The sequence below is a fragment of the Acanthochromis polyacanthus genome, chromosome 5 (assembly GCF_021347895.1).
Source record: "Acanthochromis polyacanthus isolate Apoly-LR-REF ecotype Palm Island chromosome 5, KAUST_Apoly_ChrSc, whole genome shotgun sequence".
NCBI classification, from domain to species: domain Eukaryota; kingdom Metazoa; phylum Chordata; class Actinopteri; family Pomacentridae; genus Acanthochromis; species Acanthochromis polyacanthus.
This window is the reverse complement of record NC_067117.1, coordinates 16,823,678-16,834,263: the sequence shown is the minus strand read 5'-3', so window position 1 is coordinate 16,834,263 and position 10,586 is coordinate 16,823,678. Positions and strand designations below refer to the sequence as shown.

At 39.8% G+C, this 10,586-nt stretch overlaps 1 protein-coding gene across 1 annotated transcript; it reads right to left on the bottom strand.

The window, feature by feature from the left end:
* Window positions 1–192: 192 nt before the first annotated feature.
* On the bottom strand, window positions 193–10,586 carry avil (advillin). The gene is made up of 20 exons (XM_022197438.2): window positions 10,299–10,586; window positions 9,990–10,098; window positions 9,719–9,793; window positions 9,369–9,565; window positions 9,179–9,287; window positions 8,986–9,096; window positions 7,375–7,580; window positions 7,181–7,259; window positions 6,922–7,020; window positions 6,684–6,837; window positions 6,447–6,547; window positions 6,047–6,184; window positions 5,779–5,937; window positions 5,483–5,662; window positions 4,272–4,429; window positions 4,011–4,155; window positions 2,310–2,498; window positions 2,153–2,221; window positions 1,882–1,992; window positions 193–806 (listed from the first exon to the last, which is right to left on the bottom strand). The coding sequence occupies exons 2-20, from the start codon at window positions 10,047–10,049 to the stop codon at window positions 693–695; spliced, it is 2,454 nt and encodes an 817-aa protein (XP_022053130.2). The 5' UTR covers window positions 10,050–10,098; window positions 10,299–10,586; the 3' UTR covers window positions 193–692.

Here is a 10,586-nt window from a genome sequence, read left to right as displayed (position 1 = left end):
TTTTGCTGATTGACTGCTAATCTGCTTCTGTGTATTCTTGAAAACACCAAAATACTTCACAAAAAAACAGCAAGTCTAATAAAAACATCACAGCAATCTGCCCTCTTAGCTCAGCGCAAATGACGTGTTGTAGCATTATTTGTCCAACAGATGGCAAAGCAGGACTCTGTTTAAAGAGAAAGCAGACCTTCCTTAGATTTTCAAAGTTACATTCATCTTTATTGCTGTGCAATGACAGATGGAATTTTACATATTTATTTTACTTCCGTTTTTAATTCCAAAAAGCCTTTTGGATTTAATCGTGTGTATTAACTTCCATCAGATCTGCAACGCCTCACTGTTTAATAGAATAATGTGAAAAGCCAAAGCTGATATATTTTGCCTCCTGCAGGGTTAGCAGATGTAAATAAAGTCACAAACACATGCACAGGAGAACAAGGAATATGGTTTGTAGTTTTTAAAGTAATCCTACCACAGCTGTTCTTAAATAAATAGTATCAATAATAAAGTTAGCATAGATTAAAAAAATAAAGTGATTATTTTAGCGTGATTTGAATCGCAGTAAAACTACGGCATGACGAGACACATCATTAGAAATTCCTGTATGGAAAACTCTGAGTTCCTTGAGTGGAAATTGAGTGAAATTAGGGGCACAAAGACGGTCCTGCAGGTAGTAAAAGCTTACAATTTCATCAAAACATCCCCTTTTCTTTCTTCATGCTCAGCTGTTTCCAGTGCGGCAGGCTGGCAAAGTCGTCTTTGGTGATCCCAAACACACAGCTGAAGTCAGAGTCAGAGAGGTGTTTCTGGAAAGCAAAATTAGTTTGAGATAAAGAAGCAAACAAATGAACTGCAAGGGCACAGTGTGTTACTGATAAAATATGCAAAACATCACAATGAAACCTCACAACTAGATGCAGAACACCCAGAGGTAATGAATAAACAAGGCACAGACTTACTGTGTTTGACAAAATAAGAAATGGTACATAAGGATTCTTATGTCAAGACTTGGGGAAGAATTGGTGTTTTTTTAGAGACTGTAATGTGAAATGTGAAACCTTGCAATTCGATGTTTATATAGCTCTGTATGTAGGTTCAAATTGGGCTTTTTTTCAGTGAAAATGTAGTTTTTAAAAACTTGCTAACATGTCCATGTATATTTTTATACTCTAGAAGTGATGTGAGTTAAATAATCAACACCATGAATCAGCATTTCCACCTTAATCCTCCAGTGGTCTGATGAAAGTCTCTAAAACAACGACTCACTCTTTCAGGGTTTCATCCACAACAAACCCCAGGAACCAGTCCTGTCAACTTGCAGAACGGGGCTTAAACCATCACTATTCTTTTGCAGACACAGTTTCTGATTCAAAAATGTGGCTGAAATACTCCAATATTACAAACCTGACAATACTTTTACACACTTTTACATTGTCTCAGCAGAGTTGTAAGTAAGCTATTGTTCCGTGAAAAAAAATAGTAATTTTGTTGCACAGAAATCAGATTTTAGGGAATTTAATCGATGATCAGAAGAACCTAAAACATATTATGGTAAAATATAGCTCTACCATGTTAATAATTTCTACTCTGGATGATTATACATCCGTTTCTAGCGATAGAGCAGTATGTTTCACTCTACAAAATAACAGAAAAGAATCTTCTAACTACAAACAGGCTGCAGTTGTTCTTGATATAGTAAATATAGAGAAGATTTTTCTTCTAGCTTATCTTCTAATATCGAGTCTATGTCCACCATTTCTGCTTTGACTGTTTTTCATTATACAAAAGGTGTGTAGTAAAATTTACATGGTGGCTGGCTGAAGGAACTTTTCATGCCTTAATACACCTGCTGACCAAAAAATAACAAAAACAGACACACACCTCTTTCTGAGAGGGATCAACACCTTCAGGCAGCTCAATGGTAGATTTGTTGACCAGAGCGTCGGGTGGAAAACACTGGAAGCTTTTCTCACTCTCAACACAGTTCTCCTCCTGGAAAGTCACAAAGATGTTAAACCCATGTCTCATTATTAATCTAATGCCGAAAATGCATGTCGAATGTGTAATTGTAACGATCCTTTCTGGCCTTTGCTGCATGTCATCATTGAAATAATGACAAAAATGAGTGAAGACTGCAGAGGACTTTACATACAGTGTTGACGTTAACAGGTGAAGCTGAGTCTCCCAGCTCCTTCTTCAAGTCTTCGTAACTCTTTCCTCCCTGGAGGGAAGAAATATTTGTCAGCTTAGTTTTTATCTGTTAAAATACGCTGTGATCCTGTGTTTAAGGTGAAATATAAAACACCCACACTCCATTTGGAGGGATCCCAGGCTGCAAACCACCCAGTGAAGGTGGGCGGCTCGAAGCCTTGTTTGATCAGGACGATGGGGGTGTCTGGATCTCTGTCTCCTGGGTGGGTGCGCAGGTACTCCTGACTTGTGACTACTGCTTCTTTGCGTTCCACCTCGTTGGCCTCTTTTCCGATCCACAGAAACACCTGAGATCAACAAATAGAAAAACAGAACATGATGAAACTGAAGTGACACAATATAACACAAATAAAGAAGCCAGTCTTGTTTGGCAGTGATGACAAAATGACATTTACAGTTGAGGCCCAAATCATTCATACCCTTGCCGAATTTTTATACATGGTGACAGTTTATTAGACTGATATGTTTCTTCTGGCTTGAAATTACATAAGCAAGTGACAAAAGATAGTTACACGTAGTGTGAAAAGATGATGAATGTCTTGTTACACAACCAAAATTGTTCATGTAATCAAAGGCAAATCCATCCCAGTCCTTATGACTGCTAGCAAATTTTTTGAAAGTCTTCAGTGGCATTTTGTTCCTCTCCTGTTTTTTTTAAATCTGTATGTCTTTGAGGTCTGAAGAGTTCTTTGCCAATATTTGGCCTTCAGGTCCTTGATGGGATTCAGGTTTGGACTCTGACGGAGCCTCTGCAAAATGTAATATTGTTTTCTGTTAAGTTCTTTCTGTTAAGTTAATTTCTTGACCACAGTGGCTGTACGTCTTTGATTATTGTCCTGTTAGAAAACGATGTCATAGAAAGCTTTTCTGCAGACTGCCTAATGTTTTCCTTCAGGAATTTAATGCGGTCTTCTCTTCTTATGATACAGTTTTCTTTGACATTTTGCTTGCCCATCGATAAAAAAAAACCAACCCAAAAGTATCGCATTCCTGATGCTTGACCCTAAGGATTATGTTCCTGGGGTTGAATGCTTCTCCTTTCTTTACCCAAACTAAAGCCAAAAGGTTCCATTTTCATCCCATCTGACCTGATGACCAAAAGCTTTTGTCATTGCCTAGGTGAACTTTTGTGAAGATTAATCTAATTGTTATTTCTGTGTGCTATGAAGAAGCGGAGACCTCCTTGTTCAGTGTCTACTGGAGTGTCTGATTAAGATCTAGGTACCAGAATTGTGGTGGTGAAATTTATATTCATTACGGCCTCTCGGACCACCATTCTTGCAGGTGCAGAGATCATGTTTGCCTTTTTATCATGACCTCTGAGATTTTTCACAGTGTGGAACTTCTTGTACTTGTGATGATGATGATTTGTACCACGGCTACTGGCACTTAAAATGCTTACACATGTCATTATACCCTTTCTACTCATCTCCCTTGTCTCAGTGATGGACCATAATAGCAAGCTTACGCAGCTCTTCGGCTTTAACCATAATCTATAATACAACTAGAAGCTGACTGGAGAACTACTGCTTCAGCTGTTCTCAGTTTTTCATGTGTTAGGATGCTCCAGAACATGATAGAAATTACCAGGACCATTCAAAATAGTGGAGGATGCAGGTTTTATTTCTAAAATTCAAAGGGATGAGTAATTTTGGACAAATAACATTCTGCTATTTGTTTATGTCATTTCCAGCTAGAAGAAGCCTACTGGTTAAAAAAAATACTTCAAATGAAAATTCGGCATGCATATAAATCATCTAGCTTCAATGTATATTCATATTATTAGAAACACATTATACCTGGTCCCATGTGTCCAGCAGCATGACATCATCCTCATTGAGGTCTTCCTGTATGAATTGAGTCACTTCAGTCACAATGAAACGTCCCGTCTTATTGGAGCATTCAAACAGCCGTGGCTGATGGTCTAAAACCGCCTGCTGTAATCTGCAACAACAACAACAACAACATACAGCTTGTACATCAGTGGAAAACAAAGGCGTCTCTTCAAAGAGCCACTTTAAACTTGCCACTGCTGGTTTTAGTATTTGTGTCTTTCTTACCGCTTGTCACTTGCATAAGGAGCTTTCCCTCCAAGCAGTTCCCAGAATTCAATGGGCTCCTGACCCTCCGCCACAATCTCCTCATTGCCTCCCTGAGAGTTCTGACTAATCACACAGCTGACCTCTTTGGCCATCGCCCTCTCATCTCCACTGGATCCCTGGTAACGGAGAGTCAGTTACGGTCTACAGTAATTTCATCAAATGTGATCTAAGTCCAAAGAATGAGAGAACCCTTGTGTCTAATTAGTGATTCTGAAAAGGAGAGATTTCCTCTGAGTCAGCAGCTGGTAGAGATTAAGTGTCTTACTCAAGAAAACCACAACAGGACAGATGCTCGCTGCCAGACAGGCTGGAACAAAACTCTGTCTGTGGTAAAAGTATGTAAACAACCAAGCATTACACCCACATATGATTAATGAGCATCAATCTGTTACTGTAAATCGTCTAGGAAAGTTTTCTACTTCTGAACCTTACCCTGAGATTTGCATCCTTTCAGCTATAAGATTATTAGTGATTCTCAACCAGCTGTTGGAGAAAAAGTTCTAGTTTGCAGTTAAGTTTTAGTAAGGGGCTGATGAGGTTGACATCAGGGTTCTGTTAGGTTCTTCAACACCAAACAAAGAAACCACTGATATGTTGAAAAAAAATGGACATCATACTTGGGATTACAAATGAATCTCATCCTTCAGTCTCTTGCAGCTGATTTCAGCATTTTCCAGCAGAAGTCTTAGCTTTGTTGATAACCGAGTGCAGGTAGGAGTAGAAGAAGAGCAGGGTCTTATGGGTCTTACAACACTGTCCAGTTAATAAAAGTTGGGTGTCTGCAAACTTGCTGTCACTCTTTTCATGGAAAACTAACATGTTTATAATTGATCTTGACCATAACAACACACAGCTACAGTCCTCCACTGGTTACTTCTCCAGAAATCCTACATCCTCTGCTGAAAACCTGCAGGTGTGCCATTTTTCTCATGTCTCCTAATCTTGTTTTTATCATCTCACATCATCCTGTCTGCTTTCATTTCCACATGTGTAGATAAGTGTAACAACCTCCGATCAGACATAAGTCATAACATGTGTCTTCCACAAAGAAGTCTACTGCAAACCAATGCAAAATAGCCCTACACAAAAAGTGTACAAACATTTATATAAAAGCATCATAAATTCTCACTTTCTCACTATCGTGCGTTAACAAAACCTAAATCTGTTACCTTTCCACACCATAGATAAATCCCTGATTGGCTCTTCAGTATAAACACGTCGTTGGAGTTGAGAGAAGTGGCCAGAGCTGGAACCTCGATGGTTTTTGTATTGGAAGAGTCAAAGCCATGAACCTGGAACAATCTTATTGGTGGCTCCGGGTCAGAAGAGCCTTTTCTAGATGTGCCTCCCTAACAGAGAAAAGGAGAAATATCCTCAACTATTATGAAAACAGTGACAGGACATGTCTGATTCTTGATAACGTAATGTTTCCAGTAAAATGATAAAATGCTATCAGGAGTTTTACCTCAAAGATGACCATTTTTCCTTTGAAAATTGCCATGAAGTGTCTCGGTTCTTTGCCCATCGTTACTCTCACTTGAACTGGCTCACCGTTGTACTTCTGATCCAAGTCCACCGCTTGAAACGCTGAAGCTGCCACTTCATCCTGTGACGCATGCCGCCCCTAAAATAGGTGGCAAAGTAGCTTAAGATCACACAGTTTGGTGATAGTCAGAGAAAATTACAAATCTGGGGTAGTGAGGGTGAGAAATTTAATGTGAATGTGTCCTCACCTGCCACATATAGAGCAGGTAGCACTTCCTGTTGTTGACCAGGTAGGTGTAGAGGATCAGGTAGCAGTCTCCTCCAAAGAAGTATCCAAAGCACTCAGGGTCTACAGGCACTAGCTCCAGATCCTCGATTCTCCACACCTGTCCACAACAAAAGGAAACACTGAAATTGCAGAAAATTGGTACAGCATTTGTGACTGCAGGCCAGTTGCGTCAAGACAGCAGCCGTCCTATGAATTCAGTGAAATCAGAAAGCAGCAACATGAGCATGAGTTTTTGTCTCCCATATGTTTAAAAGTCGGATTTAAAGTCTATATGTATACTAGCAGCCTCATGAGGCCATAATGCTCATTGCAGATTTTTAAAAATTGTGTTTCAGAGTGCACTGTTACAAATACTGTACCTCCACTTGACCTGTGCCATTGTCCACCATTCTCTCCTGTGCTGCTACTTCAGGCATCACATGCATCAGAGAGGCATCGAATTTCTCCTGTGTGACATGAGCTAAAAACAAATATGGTCATACAACATGATCAGTAGTCAGCAATCAAGTGAGAAACAAAGAAAGGTGTGTGGGTTTGCTGTCTTTATTTGGAGACATTTCTACTGTCTGTTTTTATGAATTTACAGATACACGCACCAATTTTTCCTCTTGTGTTATTTTTTCCAAAGCCTTGCGTCTGGTCCTTCACAGTCCACCTCTGGAACAGCTGCTTGAACAGAGCCGACTCTGCACCGTCGTTCACCGTCTCCACGTTTGTAGTGATCGGATAGTTTTTTGCTTTGATGAACTCCTGTCGTAGTCAACCGGACACAACATATGAAATAAGCATGCCACCTGAGGTCAATCAGACACAAGCTAATGGTGTGATACTCACCAAAGCTCTGGCCATGCTGGCCTGTTTTTCAGCTTTGTTTGCTTTCTTCCCCTTCCAGACAAAGATCTTCGTCCCTCCCTGGTCCAGGAAGTAGCAGTCCTGAAATAATAATTCCAATAAGTATACAAACCACTTATTTCATACTTTAGTTAATGAAATATTTAATCTCTAACTGTTTCTACCTTTCAAAATTTGAAGAAATAAAATCTTTAGTATTAATTTCCATAAAAATTGGCCTAACAATTTAGCACCAACTCACATCATGACTGAGGAGATCCTGAACCAGAGGCCTCGTGGCGACTTCTGTGACCTTCATTTCACCATCGACATCTGACACACTGAAATTAAAGGTAAAAGCAAAGAAAGTGAAGCATGGCTGTAACTGAAAATGGATACATTCTCACACACTACATGAGACATTAAGGATATTAGATATCACTGATGAGGGCTCACTGGTAAAGTGTGAGTTTTGCTTTCTGCTCCTGGTCAGCGGTTTCATCAGGAGCTCCGTCTGTCAGGTTAGAGGTTCTTTCTCCAAGAACATCATTCATAATCTCCATGTTCTGAGGAGAGTCGCTCTCTGCGTCACCCTCGATCACTCTGATCTCTGCCCGACCCCCTCTCTCTCTGTCTCGAATGTCTTTAGCCAACAGCATGCCCTGAGAAGCAGAGGTAAAACACAGACATGCTCAGACTCCACACTCTAATCTGTAGTGACAGTTTATAGTCTGATATGTTGACATTACTGCTAAGAGTCATCTAACATTTTGTACAATGTTAGTTCTTACTTATTCTGCAACATTACACAAACATGACGCACCCAGTCTGACCGAACAAATTTATCTTTGTTTCGACTAAACTAAGAATTTCCCCCATTTATTTATCAGACTTCTATAATGTTCTATAGCATTGTTTCATGTTTGCCAAAAAGCAAAGCTATGGTTTTTCCTTGGATGTGCCTATAGAAGTTGATGTTATACATTATCCTTCATGCTGTCTGTGCTGTCACATAAATTCTGATTTCCATCAGTGAACCGTGTTCCAAGTCTTAAGCACCTTCCCATCTGTTGTCAGGACTAGACTGTGCAATTAGGACACTATCTGTGGTACCACTTTAGCAGGACAGCCAGCGTGGTTCTGATCAGTGGCACCATGGCTCCTACACCTCCTGATTACCGTTCTGATTGATTTTTAGTTGGTCACTGATTTTCCTGTATCTTTCTTCATCTTTGTGAAGTCTCACAATCACATTTTCAGTTCCTCCGATGGTTCATTTCTGTGTGGAGCCATGATGCAGACATAAAGATAGAGACAGGCCATAGGTTCAAATCTGAAAATGTTCTGGTGTTCACAGATCATTTTATAGCCATGTTCATGAAATTGGCCATTTTAGTTCCCACTTTGAGGCCAGCATCTGCAATACAGTGTTTCTAAAGTATGTGTTTTTGATTGCTCGAAAAAGGAAACACACATTTAAGTGATTTTTTTATATTGTTTATGATTTGAATGCTTTCTCCACAGCTGCACAAGATCATCTGTTCAGAACTGATCTCATGTAATCTGCTGTTAATTTTAGCCTTTCTATGGTGATAATTTGGAAATCGTTTTATTCTTCCAGCACATGTAATTTGTATCAACATGTACACTAAGAGCTAAGCATGACTGAATTTCCTACAGCAGAAGTTAGACATAATAATGTAAATACCGACATTCTAAATATTGATAATTAAAACTTTCAGTCTTCAGTGCAAAGTTGTTGTAAAAAGCTATTATATTTTTTCCTGTAGAGCCTGCGGCCTTCATCAGGAAGAAGGAAATGATCCTCAGCTGTGCACACCCACAACTCTCTGGACCTGTAGCTAGACTTAAAAGCAGGTATAATGTGGAAAGGTTGATACAAGGTTACTGAGAGCACCCTCACTAGTCATTTTTGCACAAACTAAATCTGAAAATAAGGATCTTCATACTAAAGATTTGTTATTTCTTCTTTATCATATTTTTTTAACAAATGAATCCTGCTTTAGGCAACACATGCTGACACCCATGCAATCACAATAATCTTACTTTAAGCTTTTCTTGTCTGTTGCTCTTCGGCCCGTTCCACTGAACGATGATTTTGCCAATGTCCAACAAAAACACATCCCCAAGGTTGAAGCTCTTCCAGCTCATCTCCACCTGAAACAGATCAAAGCGTAAAGCAACTCTGTCTACATGGCCTCCTCTGTCTGTTATATAATCAATGTGTCGCATAATTTACCTCGTTGGCAATCACTCTCTTCTTTCCTTTCACATGAAGCAGCCTCTTTACATCATATGTGTTGGTTTCAGTGTGCCTCATACCCGACGCAACTCCACCTTTCATGTAGCTAAACAAAAGAGGACGATGAATTTAGTGGTGTCTTTTAATTTCTTACGAATGGGGCACTGTTAAAACATTTCTCACTCACATTGCTCCTTGTTTGAAGTAGCCCCTGAAAGCATCAGACTCATGGTGCTGCACTTCTCTGTGCTGCACCGGCGTGCAGCCCAAAAACTCATCCAGCTGTATGGTGTAAACAGCAGCTGCACCCTGTTCATCCTGAGAAGACTCGGAGCCGATCCAGTAGTGGATATTATAAGACAGAGAGTTCTTCACCTTCTGGGTCTGCAAAAGTGGAGAAACTGTGGTTAAACTGTGTGGGGGAGGATGATGCACTCTGATAAACTGAATGACCAAAGGCAAGGAATACAGACACAGCAGGAGCATTAACTGGCACCTAAAGCCAGAATGATTCATCAGTCAGCTTCTCAGACTTACAGACAGAAGTATGTAGCAGTCACCCTCATAAAAGTGTCCAAAAGTCTTCTCAGGGATTTGAACCAGCTCCATTTTCTATCGCACAGAGAGAAGAAGGTGATATTTTTACACTCACCAATCTGCATTTCAGGTTTAAAAACTATTTCTCAGTAATGCTCAATTTTCACCGCTTTTCCTGGATGAGCAGATGAGTTCATCCTTTTTATAACAATGAAATTATTTAGCTGATTAAAGAAAACAGATTTGACTGCCACAATTGAGATCAAATTACCTCAATTCTCCAGATTATAATCCCAGGGTTTTGAGTCACTGCTCTAAATGTGTAGTCCATGTTGCTCGGACACACTCAGCTTCAGCGACACCTTTGTAGCTCGGCTTTCCTTTTGTGGAAGGAGAAAATGTTGCAGAAGAATTAATGCAGACCTCATCTTCTTTCATTTTAGTGGATAAAATATCATGTTCTTCTGAGCAGATAAAAATATATCGAGTTTTAGTCTCTCTTTTCTACTGACAAACTGTGCAAAATACTAACCTCAAGACTGATAATCAACTAAACTGCATTCTATCACACAGCTCATACCTGATTTTCTCGTATGAAGAGGTTCCTGTGTGCCTATTTGATCTTCGAACAGCTGATTTTCTGTCTGATAACAAAAGACCCTCAATTCTCATCCTGACAGCGCCCCTAAAAGATTTGCCTGTGTTTGCATGTTTCAGGTCCTGTCACCGGGTTCTGTCCAATCACTGGAGAAGACATGAAATCCTGTAAGCAAATGTGCAGAAAAAAAAAGATTGACTCATATTCAAATGCACACAGTAACACTGATCATGATGCCCATTGGTTTCCCGGCCCATTCAGCCTTGTACC

Excerpts from the sequence above, each read along its gene's own strand:
- avil (XM_022197438.2), bottom strand. The coding sequence starts at position 10,049 with ATGGACTACACATTTAGAGCAGTGACTCAAAACCCTGGGATTATAATC. Across the intron at positions 6,838-6,921 it reads CCAGCATGGCCAGAGCTTTG|GAGTTCATCAAAGCAAAAAA; the intron begins GTGAGTATCACA and ends TGACTACGACAG. Across the intron at positions 2,499-4,010 it reads TGCTGGACACATGGGACCAG|GTGTTTCTGTGGATCGGAAA; the intron begins GTATAATGTGTT and ends TGTTGATCTCAG.